Source organism: Pongo pygmaeus, chromosome 19, assembly GCF_028885625.2.
Source record: "Pongo pygmaeus isolate AG05252 chromosome 19, NHGRI_mPonPyg2-v2.0_pri, whole genome shotgun sequence".
In the NCBI taxonomy this organism is placed as follows: Eukaryota; Metazoa; Chordata; class Mammalia; order Primates; family Hominidae; genus Pongo; species Pongo pygmaeus.
The window spans coordinates 79587390-79605599 of NC_072392.2; the positions used below are offsets into that span (position 1 = coordinate 79587390).

The window sequence follows — 18210 nt, forward strand, 5'->3', positions numbered from 1 at the left end:
AGTGGCCGGGCACGGTGGCTCACGCCTGTAATCCCAGCACTTTGGGAGGCCGAGGTGGGCACATCACCTGAGGTCAGGAGCTGGAGACCAGCCTGGCCAACATGGTGAAACCCCATCTCTACTAAAAATAGAAAAATTAGCCGGGCATAGTGGCAGGCGCCTGTAATCCCAGCAACTTGGGAGGCTGGGGCAGGAGAATCGCTTGAACCTGGGAGGCAGAGGCTGCAGTGAGCCGTGATTGCGCCATTGCACTCCAGTCAGGGCAACAGAGCGAGACTCCATCCATCTTGAAAAACAAATTAAATTAAATTGAATTAAATGAAATGAAATTAAATTAAATTAAATAAGACTGACTAAACTGATCAGAAAAGAAGATCCGTTGAGGCTGAGAAAGGCTAAAACATGGTCCAAGTTTAACAAAAAGGGACTGGGAGGTAAGTGACCACAGCTGTGAGGGAGGGCAGTGCCACTGTGGATCTGCCAAGGGAGGGATGGAGACGATGCAGCCACATTAGAGGAGGCAAGCCTTCTTCCCGATGCTGTGCCAGTTCCACCCTAGTGGAACTGTTTCCCTGCCAAGCCCTAAGGCCTGGCTGCAGCATTGAGACCACTCAATGAAGCCTCATCCACCATGTGCCCAGTGTTGAAAAGTTTCATGCCAGGTTCACAAACTGTTAAACATAAGATATTCTATCCAGCTCATTAAGCTGTACACTGACAAGTTGTGTGCTCGCCTGTACGCATGTTTGTGATATTGTAAAATATATATTTGGTCTTCGACCTAGTTTCCCAGCGTACAACTCCTAAAATCCTTAGAAACTCCAAAGTGATGTCTTTTTGTATGCTAATGAGCTGACAGAAGAGCTGGCGGCCCCTAGGGAGCTTCAGGATTGGGGCTGGTTACCCCAAAAGACCCAGGCAGGATTAAAGGGTTGAACTTTCTTTTCTTTTCTTTCTTTCTTTATTTATTTATTGACGGAGTTTGACTCTGTCTCCCTGGCTGGAGTGCAGTGTTGTGATCTCAGCTCACTGCAACCTCCGCCTCCTGGGTTCAAGTGATTCTCCTGCCTCAGCCTCCCCAGTAACTGGGATTACAGGCACCTGCTACCACGCCCGGCTAATTTTTTTGTGTTTTTAGTAGAGATGGGGTTTCACCACGTTGGTCAGGCTGGTCTCGAACTCCTGACCTCAGATGGTCCACCTGCCTCGGCCTCCCAAAGTGCTGGGATTACAGGTGTGAGCCACCGCGCCCGGCCAAGATTAGAGGGTTGGACTCCCAACCCCAACCCCAACCCCATCCTTCAGGAAGGGGAGAGGGGGCTGAAGGTTAAGTTGATCACTAGTGGCCAATGGTTTAATCAATGATACCTATGGAATGAAGCCCCCATACAAACCCAAAAGGATAGGGTTCAAGTGCTTCTGGATAGCCGAACACGTGGAGGTTCCTGGAAGGTGGTGTGCCTGGGAAGGGCATGGAAGCTCAGTGCAGCTTCTCCCATACCTCGCCCTATGCACCTCTTCATCTGTATCCTTGTAATATCCTTTATAATAAACCAGTAAACGTGTGTTCCTGTGTTCTGTGAGCCACTCTAGCAAATTAATGGAACCCAAGGAGGAAGTCATGGGAACCCTGATTTATAGCAGGTCAGTCAGGAGCACATGTAAAGCAGCCTGGGGCTTGAGATTGCTACTGGAAGTGGGGGGCTGTCCTGGGGACTAAGACCTCAACCTATGGGATCAGATGCTACGTCCAGGTGGAGAGCATCAGAATTGAATTGGATTAGAGGACGCTGGCTGATGTCTGCCGCAGAATTGACAGCTTGCTTGGTGTATGCACGCATTTGGTCACAGAAGTCTTCTCTACTGATTATTGCAGGGTGAAAGCAGAGGAAAGACAGTTTACGTCTTTTCCTATACTTTCATAATAAGTTAATCACTCAGCCAGGCGTAGCCACTCACACCTGTAATCCCATCACTTTGGGAGGCCCAGGCAGGCAGATCACCTGAGCCCAGGAGTTTGAGACCAGCCTTGCCAACATGGCAAAACCTTGTCTCTACTAAAAATACAAAACTTAGCCAGGTGTGGCAGTGCACACCTATGATCCCAGCTACTACTCGGGAGGCTCAGGGAGGAGAATCGCTTGAACCTGGGAGGCAGAGGTTATAGTGAGCCAAGATTGTGTCACTGCAATCCAGCCTGAGCAACAGTGCAAGACTACGTCTCAAAAAAAAAAAAAAAAAAAAAAAAAAAAAGTTAAACAATCATTCTATCCTCTTATCTTGGCAAAACTCTTATTTGTCACCTAGAGGGCTAGGTTGTCCCATAAAGTTCACGCTAGACAATGGTGACATGGGAGATCCAGCCCCAAGCCTGCAGCCTGCCCATCCCTTCTGCATCCCATGCTGGACGCCCCAGCCACACCCTCAAGCTCCAGCCACAGCCCTTGCAAACGAATTTCCTTTGATCAGCCGTTTGCCACTAGCAGTGTGGCCTGCCCTGGCAGAATGAGCCCCAGGCAGAGGCCTGCAGGGCCCGGAAGCAGGCTCACGGCTGTCTGGGCCAGAAACTCCAGGAGCCTAAATTCTCATGGCACAGCTGAAGAGGGTGGGCACAGGCTGTAGGCGGGCATTTCTCCCTGAGGACCCAGCATGCCTTCTCCTTTCAGGTAAAGCGTGTTTTCCCTTATGTCCTGGCTGTGAGGAAACTCAGGGCGAGCTCCATCCTTCCACCCGCATTGACCTTGACTTGCATATTTGTCTTCTCCTTGACCTTGATCCTGCTCTTCTGTTTTTGTTATTTATTTTTATTTTTTGAGACAGAGTCTCTCTCCGTTGCCTAGGCTGGAGTGCAGTGGTGTGATCTCGGCTCACTGCAACCTCCACCTCCTGGGTTCAAGCAATTCTTCTGCCTCAGCCTCCTGAGTAGCTGGGATTACAGGCATGCATCACTATGCCCGGCTAATTTTTGTATTTTTAGTAGAGACGGGGTTTCAGCATGTTGGCCAGGTTGGTTCGAACTCCTGACCTCAAGTGATCTGCCTGCCTCGGCCTCCCAAAGTGCTGGGACTACAGGTGCAAGCCACCACAACTAGCCTGTTTTTATTTTGTCATTTAATCTGATGTGTTTTCCGTCATAAGCCTGTTGAGGGCAGGCGTGCTGGATTCCAGACTCCCTGCCCTATGGGGAAGGGAAACGCTATAAGACACCAGAGGGAAGCCTCTAAATCAGAGAGCTGGCGGCAGGCCTCCTCTTTCCCTGATTTAAAGGCAATTCTGTGGCTATAGGACTTGCAGGAAGTTGTAGAAAAGCCGGTAAGAGATCAGAAGAGGAACAAGTAGTTAAAGGTGAGTAGACGATGGGTCCCCTGGGAGGAACTGTTCTAGAGAAGGAATGAGAGATGAAGCCGGCTGGACTTCCTGGGTCAACTGAGGACTTGGAGAACTTTTCTGTCTTACAAGAGGTTTGTAAAATGCATCAATCAGTGCTCTGTAAGAACACACCAGTCAGTGCTCTGTAGCTAGCTAGAGGTTTGTAAAATGGACCAATCAGCACTCTGTAAAATGGACCAATCAGCAGGACATTGGCGGGGACAAATAAGGGAATAAAAGCTGCCCTCCCGCCCTCCCCCCACCGCCGCCGCAAGCCAGCAGCACCAACCCCTTTGGGTCTCCTTCCATGCTGTAGAAGCTTTGTTCTTTTGCTCTTCACAATAACTCTTGCTGTTGCTCACTCTTGGGGTCCTTAAGAGTAACACTCACCACAAAGGTCCGTGGCTTCATTCTTGAAGTCAGCGAGACCACGAACCCACTGGAAGGAACCAACTCTGGACACAGGAAGATTCAGGGATGAGACGAACCCTGGTCCTCAAGTGCAAACTGGAACTCTACCCTTGGGATCCCAGCACTTCGGGAGGCTGAGGCAGGAGGATTGTTTGAGTCCAGTTCAAGCAATAATAATGTAGGGAGATGCCATCTCTACAAAAAAAAAAAAAAAAAAAAAAAGAAAAAAGGCCGGACACGGTGGCTCACGCCTGTAATCCCAGCACTTTGGGAGGCTGATGTGGGCAGGTCACCTGAGGTCAGGAGTTTGAGACCAGCCTGGCCAACATGGTGAAACCCCATCTCTACTAAAAATACAAAAATTAGCCAGGTGTGGTGGTGGGCGCCTATAATCCCAGCTATGTGGGAGGCTGAGGCAGGAGAATCACTTGAACCAGGGAGGTGGAGGTTTCAGTGAGCTAAGATCTTGCCATTGCACTCCAGCCTGGGCGACAAGAGTGAAAACTCTGTCTCAAAAACAAATAAACATAAAAATTAAAAAAATTAGCCACATTTGGTGCTTGCCTGTAGTCTTAGCGATCTGGCAAGCTAAGGCAGGAGGATTGCTTGACCCCAGGAGATTGAGGTTACAGTGGGCTGTGATTGTACCACTGCACTCCAGCCTGGGCAACAGAGCAAGATCCTGTCTCAAACCAAACCAAACCGAACAAAAACTTGACAGTGATATTCACATCCCCAGGAAGAAAACCTGGGCCTGGATTAAGGAAAGATTGAAGTCAGATCTGAGGAATTTCCTGGCTATGGTGTGGTGTGGTGTCACTGAAGGGCCTGGCTTCAGGCAGTTTGTCTCTTGTTTAGAGCTCTGGGGTTTACCAACCATGGAGCCTTGGGCAATGGAATGGTGCCTCAGGGCCTCAGTTTCTCATCTGTAGAATGGGGATAACAAGAGTCTCTGCCTCCTGGGGTTGTCGGGAGGATGAGCTAATGTGTGTGCTTTGTTTCCTCAATGTATGTGATACCTGGGACATCATAAGCGAAGAATTACTAGCTGCCACTGGAGCCTGCCCACTTGCTTCCGAGCTCCTTACAGCTCCTGGTTGGGTCTTGTGAACCTCAGTTTTCTTTTCCTCTTTTATCTTTTTCTTTTCCTTTTTTTTTTTTTTTTTGAGACAGAGTTTCGCTTTTATTGCCCAGGCTGGAGTGCAATGGCCAGATCTCAGCTCACCGCAACTTCCGCCCTCGGTTGAAGCGATTCTCCTTTCTCAGCCTCCCCAGTAGCTGGGATTACAGGCACGTGTCACCACGCCTGGCTAATTTTGTATTTTTTGTAGAGATGGGGTTTCTCCATGTTGGTCAGGCTGGCCTCAAACTCCCGACCTCAGGTGATCTGCCCGCCTTGGTCCCCCAAAGTGCTGGGATTACAGGCGTGAGCCACCGCGCCCGGCTGAGCCTCAGTTTTCTCACAGGTAATGTGGGGATGAAGAGGCTGCTTTCTCGAGGCTGCTTTAGCTTCCAGGACAGTGCAGAGGTCACAGACTCCATCATTACTGGTAGCAGAGAAAGGCTGCAGAATCCCCTATGGAAGCTACAGTTAAGATGGAGAACCACCCAGCCTGAGGCTAGACATTCTCTCCTCCGAATTCAGGGACTGGGTGGGGTGACCTGCAGATGTGCTGCCCAAGGGCAAAAGCGGAGGGGAGGGGAGAGCCAGTTAGAGTTGTGAGGACACCTTGCTGGGTGAATGGGGAGATCCCTGGCTGGCCGCTCCCCTCTGCTCCTCCTTGGGGCTCCATCTGCAGAGTGGGGCTTGGCCCTCACGATGGCTGCTGGGGATGGGAGCAGCTCTGTTGGAGAGAGGGTGGGTGCCACCTGGGCACTCCGTCACCTGTGGAATGGTGGCAATAGCACTGTCGGCTTCCAAGGCAAGGGAGGGTGGGAGGAACCAGTTGTGAAGGGAGCCAGGGGTAGGGGTGGACACAGTCATTGGCCAGGAACGAGAGACAGTCCCTAGAGGAAGATTAGGAACCAACCTCAGCTTTAGAGTGGAGATGATGGAGGAAAGAAAAGAGGCGGCTTCTCTGAAGACAAGACCTTTGTAGACTTGGGGAAAAGCTGACAGTAAAGAAACAGAAAGAAGGCCGGGCCTGGTGGCTTACGCCTGTCATCTCAGCACTTTGGGAGGCCGAGGCAGGTGGATCACTTGAGGTCAGGAGTTTGATACCAGCTTGACCAACATAGTGAAACCCTATCTCTACTGCAAATACAAAATTAGCTGGGTGTGGTGGTGCATGACTGTAATCCCAGGTACTTGGGAGGCTGAGGCAGGAGAATTGCTTGAACCCGGGAGGCGGAGGTTGCAGTGAGCCGAGATCATGCTACTGCACTCCAGCCTGGGCAACAAGAGCAAAACTCCATCTCTAAATAAATAAATAAACAGAAAAAAAAGAAACAGAAGCAGACTGGAATTCTCATAACTCAAAACTATCCAGTCAGGACCAACTCCCTCCCAGAGCAATGTTTATTTTGCTTTTTACTTCGCATGTGCCTTGCTTCTTTCCAGAAAGGATTTGAAGAGGTTGACAGCAAATGTGTATCCCAAAGATAAGTCTTTATTGAGGATCCACTATGCCCAGGCCAGGTACGAAGACTCCAGCATGTCTGCCCTCAAGAGGCTGATGACGGAAAACACATCAGATTCAATAACAAAATAAAAACGGAAGAGCAGGATCAGGGTCAAGGTCCACACGGGTGCAAGGATGAGGCTTCAGGTGGGCCTCTGAGTTTTCTCATAGCCAGGACACAAAGGGAAGCATGCTTTATCAGAAAGGAGAAAGCATGCTGGCTCCTCGGGGAGAAATAAAGCTGAAGGTCGAATTATAAAAGTGAAATGAACAATTGGCTGTTTCAGAGATACCGACACAAGAATTGGACTAGGGCAAGAAGGAAGATTCTGCCCAGCTGCTTGCTGGCACGTATATGATGGAGACCAGATGCAAAGCAGCAAAAAGGACTAAGTAGAGGGAAAGAGTTTAGTGCTGGAAGGAATCTGAGAGGTCATTCACGCTACCCTTTCTGTTTCACAGGTGAGGAAACTGAGGCCCGGGAGGCAGTGATTTGATCGAGGTCGCCCCTTACCCATCCCAGGGGCAGCAAAATCCTCACATGGCCACTGCTGTCAGCAACTGTGCAATCCCAGCTTGGGGACAGCCTGATGGCTTGTGGAAAGGTGGCCAGTGAGGAGGACACATCCCCAAATAAGAGACTTCCCAGACGTTCACAAATAGTATCTATAAGCCCAAAGCATCAGCCTTTGAGTGGAAGGTCAAGTGTAAACTTGCCTCAAAACCATCCTTTGGGGAACAAAGTAGAATATGAACAAGCAAATTTTTTCCCCAATAACAAGTCCACAACTAGCCTGAATGGTGGTAAAAGGAAAAAGGCTTTAGGTCCAACAGGGTATGGGCTCAGGGCTTCCCACGCCATGCCCAGGCTGCACTGTGGGACTCCCTATCTATAAACTGGCAAGAATTAGATTCAGATAAATCATGATGTCTACATGGGGACCAGCACATAGCACATGGTCAACAAACATATTAACCTGTTCCTGGATGGAGAAACAACTTCTGCCAATTGCAATCTGAAAATTAACGACTTAGACACTTAAGCATCGTGTGAACTGGTGAACATGGAGGGGGAAATAGTACACAAATAGGAAACGTTTACAAATGGAACTGGGATTAAAAAAAAAAAGAAAAAGAAACCCAGGGGAATTGACACTGTGGAGAAAAGGCTCATCTCCACTCCTGGGACAGCAGCCTGCTCAGGTCGAGGGGCCCATCCACCTTGGAAGACCCTCTAAGGACCCTCCATAGTTCAGGGCTGTTAGCTACATGACCTGAGCCAAGTGGGGTCTGAGCTGAGCAGCGCAGAGCAGACTGACCCCGGGTCAACAGGCCCCAGGTTGGGCTGCCTTTTAAAGTCAGAGAGAGGAGGTGGAAGTATTTCAGTGAACAAGCAAAGAGGTGAGTATTCCAGCTGAAGTGGGATATTGGGGGGATCGAGGGGGTTTGTGAAAGTTACAACTGCGCAGGTGGACAGAAGCGAAATCATAGGGAGCCTCAGTACCAGACAGGACGAGGGGAGCCATGGGAAGTTTTAGAGCAGGGGAGTGGCACCCTCCGCAATCCACCTTGCGAAGATGATTGGTGGGAGCTGGAGAGGAGGCGGGGTGCTGCTCGCTCACAGCACAAGCCCTATTTGCATTCCTAATGGGCCCTGCGAGATTGGTTTTCCTTGCTGGCCCAGCTGGCTCTGGCAGATAAGTGGGACTCTGTGCCCAGGAGCAGGTTTCCCAGAAAGGTCTTCCAGACAGACCTGGGTCCTTGGTCCTGTTGCTCCCATCCCCCTCCCCAACACACGCATACACACACTCAGTCCTCCCAGTTTTTCCAGCCGAGCTGGAGGGAATGGCTTGTGCCCGTCTCCTAGTTTGCTAGGCCTTATCCAGGCCATTAGGATTCCCTGACGACTACAGGCCTCAGCAGAGCCCCTTCCAGCTGGCAGCCCTTTGCCCTTGCCCCCCTCACCTCCACCTACATCTTCCCATGTGTCCCTGGTTGGAAATCTCACTCTGGGTCTGGCCGGTGGTTTTTGCATTAGGCCAGGAGGATAATCAAGCCCCATGCCCTGAGCTGTGAACTTGGGCATGCCCCGTGACCAGCTGGCCTCAGACCTGAGGCCTCTGTGCCCTCTCCCAGGGGCTCTCCAATGAGCATCAGGACCCCTATAGGAAGGAGCTGAGGACTCCCCTGTCCAGCCTCACTTCTTCCTCTGCTGGAAATATCAACTCCTCAAGCTCAGAGGCTCAGGGGGGCTCTTAGGTCCATTCTTAGCACTGTCTGAGCAGGACTAGCTCTTATTCCTCTTTTCTTTCTTTTTTTTTTTTTTTGAGACAGTCTCGGTCTTGTTGCCCAGGCTGGAATGCAGTGGTGCGATCTTGGCTCACTGCAACCTCCGCCTCTCAGGTTCAAGCGATTCTGCTGCCTCAGCCTCCCGAGTAGCTGGGATTACAGGCACCCACCACCACGCCCAGGTAATTTTTTGTATTTTTAGTAGAGACGGGGTTTCGCCATGTTGGCCAGGCAGGCCTCGAACTCTTGACCTCAGGTGATCCACCCCCCTCGGCATCCCAAAGTGCTGGGATTACAGGCATGAGCCACCACGCCCGGCCTTCTTATTCCTCTTTTCTAGGACTCACAATGATAGTTAACTTCTCTGGAAAGAATCTGACACTTCCCAAGTGTCCTCAGGAAGGAGTCCTCAGCTCCTTCCTGTAGGGGTCCTGATGCTCAATGGAGAGCCCCCGGGAGAGGGCACAGAGGCCTCAGGTCTGAGGCCAACTGGTCACGGGGCATGCCCACAAAGATTATTCCACCTGAAGCTCTTCACGGCCCTGCAGGCAGGCAGGGCAGGTGCTATTATCATCATCCAATTTGCAGATGAGAAAACTGAGGGAGGGAGGAGACTCATCCACCATCTCACAGCTCTTTGTGTGTAGAGTTTAGGGCTTTGCACCCCCCCACCCTTCCCTGAGACCAGCTTTCAGTGACCACCCCCTCCACCAGGCACAGATGGTCCAAATAGCTGGGCGATCTGAACGCAGAACACAGCCTCCATGACTGCAATCTCGGAGCTGGAGGTCCTTGGCCAGCAGCTTATCCAACTCTTCTAGTTACTGAGAGTCAGAACAGTTAAGGAAGTTGCCTAATATCAAGATGGTGGCAGAGCCAGGTCTCAGGTGCCCTAACTCCCTGCCCGGAAGCCACCCACCTCCTCACACTGGCCCCTCTCGCCCCAGAGCCCGCTCCGGCATCTCCTTCATTCCCTAGATGTATGGGTGTGCCTGACATTTCTGGAATTCACTCCACACACATAATGAGGCCATTTTGAGAAGGCCCGCCTCAGGGGGAACCAGAGAGCTGTCTAGTGTCCCCATCCTGACCCCTGCCAACTCCTCCCGGCTGTACAAGCCAGGCTGCAAACAGATAAATCGACACTACTGGCTTCAGCAACCCTACCCCTGCCCGCCCTACACCTTTCCAGCCTTAAGAACTAGCGGTGAGGGATTTGGGATTCACGGCTGCGATGCAGGGAACTAAGCGGCCTTAGGTGTCATCAGGCGGGTTGCTGGATGGGTCAGTGTTAATATGGGAAATGCTGATGTCAACTCAGCAGGTATGGAAACAGAATGGGGGCTCCTGTCAACAGCGCGGAAGTGATTGTAGCTGGACCCAGTGGCACTGGGGTGACTCTCTGAGATATTAGTTTGACATGAGGGTATGGGGCCATGCCTGCTGGCAGAACCGTTGTGCACCTGGGGTAGCCACTGTGCTCACGAGAGACAGGCTACCTAACGCTGAAGAACCGGGTTTCAGCCTCTGAGCGCAGGACCTTCTCTCCAGCCCCCATGGCCCACTGAGATCCGAGCAACAGAAAAGGAGCAAACCTGCAAGCAGGCCCTCCCAGGCAGCAGCAGGACAGGGTGCCCGAAGAGGAGCGTGGAGTTGCCACTCAGAAGATTCTAGAAACTCTGGCTGGGTGCGGTGGCTCACGCCTGTAATCCCAGCACTGTGGGAGGCCAAGGTGGGTGGATTACCTGAGGTCGGGAGTTCGACATCAGCCTGGCCAACATGGTGAAACCCCTGTCTCTACTAAAAAATACAAATATTAGCCAGGCATCGTGGCGCGCACCTGTAATCCCAGCTACTTGGGAGGCTGAGGCAGAAGAATTGCTTGAACTCGGGAGGCAGAAGTTGCAGTGAGCCAAGATTGTGCCACTGCACTCCAGCCTGGGTGACAGAGCAAGACTGTCTCAAGAAAAAAAAAAAAAAGAAGAAACTCAACTCTGCCCAGGTGCCTTAGCTATTCCCCTGCCCAGAAGCAGGGAGGAGACCCAGTACTCCTTCCCCAAAGGCCCGTTTTCCAGCCCGTCGCCATCCAGCCTCCCTTGGAGAAGTCCCGGGAGATGGGATCTGGCCTCCTCCCTCTTTTCCCACCTTCTCCACTCCCAGAAGCTATTCCTGCAATCCTGGCCTAGTCTCTCACTGAGAGCAGGGAATTCCCTCTCTGGGAGCAGGATAGGACCCTGCTTAGAGCCGGGACAGCCAAAGGGACAGGGCCTGGACAGGGAGGAGGTAGAAGTCTGGCCCCTGCTGCCTCCCCACACATACCTCCACCCCCCTACCCCCGCCCCAAGAATGTAATTAAGCAGCAGCTTCTGCCAGGAGCCAAGCTTTCTGCCTTCCGACTATAAATCACCTTCTGAATCATCTCTCAGCTCCTAGAGAAGCAACTTCTGCTCAGGCTGCTCCGGGCGGCCCTGGTGCCACTCCCCCTGGGAAGCCTGCCTCCCCCACTCCTCCTGTGCCCAGCCCCCTAGCTCTAGGTCCCAGCAAGAGTCTGGCAGACTCTGGGGGTCAGGGAAGGATTAGGGGATACTCCAGTAACCTTCTCTATCCTACCCTCCCCTTCCTGAGCAGGCAAAGAGCTGAAGTGAGATTAGCCTGGCCCAGCACCCTCAACTTAAGAATAAAGCTAAAGCACTGTGGGGCAAACAGGCAAAAAGAAGAAAAGGGGAAAACAGAGCCAGGGGGGCAAATCTGGGAGGGCTTCTTGGAAGAGGCAAGTTTGTCTCCAGGGCTTCAGTCAGCTAATAGCTTGCAGAGAGGAGGTGAAAATAGCTAACATCGATATGCTTCCTGTACGCAAGGTATCATTCTAAGAAGTATTCACTCGATCATTTTCAAAACCCTATGAAATAGAGGCAATCATTACACTCATTTTACAGATGGGGAAACTGAGGCTTGTAGAGGTTAACTTGCCCTAGTTACCCAGGTAGTACATGAAAAAGCCAGATGTGAATGCAGACGGCCTGGCTCCAGAAGAGTGGGAGTGTTTGGGGCGAGGTTTGGAAGTGCAAGCAGGTTGGCTTGGCAGGAGTGGGGCAGCCAGCTCTTTGAAAGAAAGGGGTGGACTGTCTAATACAGGCCCGGAATGTGTGCAGTAGAGTGTCATGCTTCACAGCAACGACCCCAGAACCTGTCATAGCCCTGGGACTCTGAGAGGCAGAAGGGACCCCTCCATGTGGTTAAGGAAAATGAAGCCCAGAAGGAGGCAGGGACTTGAATGAAGCCCAGAGAAGGGAAGGGACTCATCCTAGGTCACAAGGTCCATTGGTATTAAACTTGGAATTCAGACATAGGTCTCTCCAACTCCCCACTCTCACCATTTTCCAGCATACAAGATAACATGGATGTACAGATGTAATATCAGGATGGCTCTAACCTTTGGCGGGGGGTGGGGGTGGGGCTAGGCATACCTCCTCCCTGAGTTAGAATGAGGGGTGGAGGATGTCTTGCCCTCCTTGGCAGCTGGAGAAGGTTTCTGTGGCTCACATCAGGGTAGGTGGAAAAGGTTCTGCTCAACTCCTGGCTCATCACATTCTGAGACCAAAAAAATCTTCGTTTTTCCCACTTCCTTTTCCCTGGAAGGATCTGTTAGCTGCATCCTCCTCTGTGATAAGTCACCTTTCCTGTGCCATCCCCTGGCTCCTTGTCTCCTGCCCAGACCAAGGACAGACTTCTTCCAATTCTACATCTGCCCAAGTACCATTAATGTTTATTAGCATTAAGTTATGTAGTGAGTAGGATGAGAGATGCTTGCTGGGCTGAGTCCATTCTTTGGAGATTTCCACCCAGAGCCCTCTCTGTCTGCCTCAGTTTCTCCACCTTTGTCAGTGACTGAGCATGTATTCAGATGCCAGAGTGTGGGCCCTGGTAGGGCCTGGCTGGGTTTGCCACTGGTGAAGCTGCAGCAAGTACCTCCTAAAGGACTTGGCACCAAAGTCCAGCTCCTGCCTCTTTTGACCTCCTCGCCAAAGGTCTTCCCACCAGGCCAGGATTAATTGCAGGGCAGACATCACAGACCCAAGCCCTCGGGATCCCTGGGGTGGAGGTGGGGGTGATACTCAGACTCCACCCATCACTCACCTCTTGGCCCTGGAGCTGTTGATAAAATGCTCTGAGAGTCTAGAACTTTCCCTGAGAGGGTCCCCTTCCCCCATGTCATCCCCATACATATTAAAGCAGGTTCTTCTAAGGACATAACTCAGCTCAGGCTCTTGGTATTATTATAACGTTTGACCTGTTTTCTTCTTTTTAAGCAAAATGTGATCCTATCGGAAGAATACCAACAGATCGGCCACCAATTTTGCTCCCTCTGGACTCCGAAGCCCCACTCATAATGGGGGCGGGGTGAGCGGGAGGGCTGTTAACTCACTTCCAAGAGACCTGGACTAATTTCCCTGCCATATCCCCCCTAGGGAAAGGTCTGCCCTGGAAGGGAGACCACCCGGTTAAAGCCTGGCCATCCGATCTGGTATCTGCCCATCTGTCTGTCTGTCTGTCTGTGGGATCAACAGCCTCCAGCTAGCTCAGCTCCTCACCAGCCCCAGCCAGCCCAGCCCCAGCAAGCTGTAATTCCTGCCTGTTACAAGTGTTAACACCTGGCCTGGGGCCTTCCTCCCCCGCAGTCTCCAGGTGCCTCCCTGGGCCCAGCCCACTGACCCCCACGGGGTTTGACTGAACATGTTCACAAGCCTCTGAAAGGCGGGTGGAGGTGGGAGTGGGTGGGAGAGGCAGCAGGACATCTGACAGATGGGGAAACTGAGGTAGGTCTTAGGCAGGTGCTCGAGTAGGAGGATGGGTCCTGGGATGGCAAGAACTCAGGTGTCCTATTTCCCAGCTCACTGCCCTTGTCCTCTGCAAAACACTTTCACCCAAGCTGTGAGGCAGGGCAGGCTGGGGACCCCTGGGTGAAGTGTAAGGAAGCAGACCCAGATGGGTGGCCACTGGTCCTCAGTCACACAGCGGCAGGGTGAGCTCCTGATCTCCAGCAGGCCCCCTCCATCTGCACGTCCATCGTTGGAATGTAGCAGGTGCTGGGCTAGGCCCTAATAACATAGGTTCATCCCCCCACTCCAACGCCCCCAAGAAGGAGAAGAAAGACAAGTTTCTCCACCAGGAGCTAACTGGGACTGACAAGGGGAATTCGAGAAATCAGTGCTGTTGTTTCCTGTTCCGGCTCTGTCACTACCTGGAGAACATCTCTTCCTTCCAGGGGCATCGGTCTGAGGCCCCTTAGAGCTGTCCCTTCTGGTCAACCTTCTCTCAGGACTGGGGTCTGAGCAGTGTGGACTCAGCATGGACAGAAATCCCAGCTACATGACTTCCCCTGTAAATCCTTCCTTGGGAATGCGTGAGCTGTGGGTGGGCCAAAGAGGGCAGGCCAAGATGGGCTTAGATGCTCAAAGTACTGGAATCTGACTGCCCGTTGGGGGGCTGGGTTGGGGAGTGGGGGCAGAAATGGGATCAGGAATCAGAGGCCCATCTACCCTACAGCCCCAGCCCTAACCCTGAGAGGGTGACTCACCCTCCACCCCAGCTCCAAGACCAAAGAAAAACAACCTCAGAGAGAAGGGCCAGTGACTCTAGTGCCTGGACAGACAGGACAAGCTGGTGTCAAGGAAGCTGTGCCCCTGTCTCTCTAGCGTGCCATCCCTGGCCCGCTGTGCCCCTTGCAGCCACCTTGTGAGACTTTTGCTTCCTGTTGGACCTTCCCTCCAGGCCCATGGCTACCCACCAAACACCCAAGCTCAGATGTCATTCATACCCACAGGTAGATGTCTGCAAACATATTCACAGCCACACAGCCCCGGGCCCAGCACCTGGGGACAGGATCACAGGCAGACTCAGACACAGCCCTCACACAGCTATGGACCTTGAGGCTCACTCTCCTCCTTACAAGCACAATCAGGTCATGGCCATGAGCACTGATATTCATGCAGAAAGACAGCTGTGGGGCTTTCCCCACACTGTCATGAAGGCATGCGCGTGCACGTACACACACACACACACACACACACTCACATGCCCAGTCATGAACACAGTCAAGCCCAGGATCACAAGCAGACACAGGCTCTGACCTTTACATGGGCAAAGATACTTCTAGACTTCTCTCTGTCTCTTACACACGTACATACACACATCACGGCATCAGCCACTTGCTAACACTTGTGTGCAGAGACACAGCACAACCTGTCGTGGGCCATGGATTCCCCAACACACCCACACGATTTCACATCCACAGTAGCCCAGTTGCAGGCACAAACACTTTTGCACATAGAGACACACTGGTGTATAGAAAACACCTCTTAGGGTCATGGACCCAGAACACACACACACACACACACATGCACACACCTCTGTCCTCGGCTTAGACAAAGCAGCATTCCTATCCCCCACCAAATTCCCAAACAAGCCATGTGTCTAGCATTATGTTAGGGCCAGTGTCTTGACCTTCCAGGTTTCCCCAGCGTTTCTTCCTATTGGGCAATCCCTATCTAGATGGTCCCCAAGATACCATTTCACACCAGAATCTCCACCAACTGGAAGAGTGCCCTCTTCTAGTTCATAGGGCCGGAGAGACTGGTCTCTCTTAGTCCCTGCCACCTATGGGCCACCAAACCTCTCCTTCCTACCCTCCCCCAACCCACCAGAGTCTCTGCGAAGGCAAGGCAAATAACGGCATGGCCTTGGCCCGGGAATGGGAAGAGAGTCAGGAATGGCCGGGTGAGGCTGGACTGGTGTTGGCAGCAGCCTTTCCCCAGACTGGCCGAACCTCCTTCCTGAAGTCCCTGGCCGCCCTGGCCACCCCATGGACTTCTTTATGTGCTGGAAGCCTCAGGTTAGCCCAGCCCCCCGGAAAAGTGTGGGTTGGGCAGAAGAAAGACTTCCCCTTGGCTGGCTGTCCTGGGAGCAACTCCTAGCACCCTCTAAACAGAGACCCTTGGCCATGTCCCCACCCTCTCTCCCAGGGCCCCCAAACACCCAGACACAAATGCTGCCATCCCCAAACAACTGGAAGCCTCGGGGTGTGGCCCCCAAGTCTCGCTGTCTCTGCTCCTCCTACCCTGCTCTCTGGGTTGGCGAAAGGCAGGGAGTCTGGGGACCTGCAGGCGGTACCGCACCATGGTGGCACTTCTCTCTGACTTTCACCCCGGGGGCCACAGCCCACTTCTCACTCACAGATCCCAAATTCTTCCTCCTCACCTCCCACCCCCAGGCCGAGGCTCTCCTACATCCAGGAGGGGAAGATTCTTTAATTAAAGTTTTCTGGAATGTAGGGGGCTGGAGACTGGGGAGAGGCGGGGTGTAATTTAGAGAACTGGTTTCAGTGTCTTCCCCTCTGGCCCCTGGGACCTCCGGAGGGTGGGAGAGTGGCGATGGGGCCGCTCGGAAAATAAGGGGACTCCTGGAGCTGGGGCTCCCAAAGCGATGTTTATTCCTCACCCAGGCCCCCCAGACACGCACAACCACCCGAAGCACTGCTCCCGGCTTCCCAGCCTTATTTACTAAAATGTCTTTTGTATCCGCATTTCTCAGGGACGGAATTCTCCCTTCCCTCTCCCTTTCTCCTCGGTCCTCGGTTTTCCAAAAGGAAGAAATGAGACATGGAGAATTGGGTTTTTGGTCAAAGAACAACAAGCCTACCCCTCCCAGACAACACATTTTCAAGGAACCCCCCTTTTGCCAGGGTGGACAAGCAAGAAATGAATAAAATCCGAATTCAATGGCATCCCGGATCAGCAAATACCATATTCACTTCAGAGGCTCAAGATGAATCTAGAGCGGTGGGAAGAATCTGATGAAATCCCCCCACCCACTCCCCTGCCCCGGGAGGAGCCCTGAAGCCTTTGGGGTCTGAAATAGGAAGGCAAAGGGGGGTTATTGTGGGGAATCTCTTGATGGAGGCGCCGGCAGAGGTGGGGTGGCAGTGAAGGAACAGGATGGTTTTGCCCATGAAGACCCCAAAATGGAGAAGAGGAGTGGCTGGGCCCCAGGGACAGTGCTGGATTTCCAGAAACCCAACTGCAAGCAAATGGGGGGCCTTCGGGGGCCTCTAGATTGGGACGGGCAGAGGGTTAGGATCTAAGAATAAGAAACCTTCTGAGATGGGAAAAGTCCTCCAGCCCCTGCAGCGGGGAGCAGGGAAAATGGTGATTATCAGAGGAGCCAGGAGTTGGATTCTGAAGGCGACACCAGCAGAAAATCCAGGAGGGGTGGGCGGGTGGGGGGCTGGAGGGAGGCGAGGAGAGGAGCCCCAGCCCTGCAGCGGCCCACCCCCAGCCGGCGCCCCCACCTTCCCCGGACGCGGCGGAGAAACCGGGCCGCGGGCAGACAAGAGGCGAGTCTTACCACCAAATTGGGTAGCCAGCGAGGACCCTGGTGCCACCGAGCAGGAGGCCGAGGAGCAGCCCGAGCAGGTGGGGCTCCATTAGAAGCGGCGCCGAGGAGGAAGTTTGCCCGCGACCATGAAGAGGGGGAGCGACGCCCCCAATAGTTGGAACAAAGTCCACTTGAGATTGGAAATGACTTTCGGGCTTGTCAGAAGCGCACCTCCACCCGCAGCCGCCCCCCTCCCGAGCCCAGCGCGGAGCAGCCGGGTTTGAGGATGTCAGCGAGCAGCCAATCAGCGCCCGCGGCCTAAGGTAAGAGATGAGTCTGTAGTTCAGCCTGTCAATCACGCGCCCCTCCCGCCCGGCCCACAACTCGGGCTCCGGGAAGGGCATCGCCCAGCAAACTTGGGCAAAGCCCGCGCCCCGGACGCCGCGGGGCTTCGGGGGGACGCGGTGGGCCGGACCCTCTGCTACTGCCGCGGCCCCCCGCTGGCCAGGGTTAGGGCACGGGGGCTTTGACCCGGGCGTTCACGTGGCGAGGGCTTGGCGTAGGCATGAACGGGTGGCTCCTTTGCTGGCGGGGACCGTGACCCGTTGGGACGTGGACCCGCGAGGAATCGAGGGTAGAAAGCACAGGGATGTTTCCAGAAGCCCCGCTCGGGCAGGTCAGGATCAGAGGGTGGGGGAACGCACCCCCTCCCAGCTTCCAGCCTCCCGAGTCCGCCCGCTCTCTGGCCTCTCGTCCTGGCCGCGGGAGGTCACTTCCCGGGTGTCCGAGGAACGTGCGGAAAAGTCCGCGGAGGCTCGAAGGTCTGGCTGCGGGCGGCGCCGGGGGACGGAGCCGAGTGTCATTTGAGTCTTTTGTCAGGGATCAGATCGGTATCGGGACCTCCTGCTGCCTTTGCATTTCCTGCAACTGACACCAGCGGCCAGTCGCATTTCCTGCTCTCGGAGTCGGGTCACTTTCTCCTCCTTGAGGGGTTCAGGCCCGACCTCTGGCCTGGGTCGGAGGCGTGACCCACAGCCTCATTGGGATTCTCGGTTGGACCATCAGGGACCGGTGAAACGCGCAGCTCTGGCCGAGGGCGGCCCAGGTCTTTGGAGGACCTTGCTGCTCTCCGGAGCGCCCCTCACTG

The 18210-nt window shown here is 53.5% G+C and overlaps 1 protein-coding gene across 3 annotated transcripts in view; it reads right to left on the reverse strand.

Moving 5' to 3' along the window:
* The window catches only part of WNT3 (Wnt family member 3), a 55893-nt gene extending 38589 nt beyond the window's left edge, over positions 1 to 17304 (reverse strand). For all 3 annotated transcript variants that reach the window (XR_008495161.2, XM_054458861.2, XM_054458862.2), the window contains exon 1: positions 17094 to 17304. Coding sequence is in view for 2 of the 3 variants with exons in the window: in XM_054458861.2 (XP_054314836.1) it covers positions 17094 to 17173 (80 nt within the window). In the remaining variant the exon portion in view is untranslated. The remainder of the gene's footprint in view (positions 1 to 17093) is intronic.
* Between the last annotated feature and the right edge of the window lie 906 nt (positions 17305 to 18210).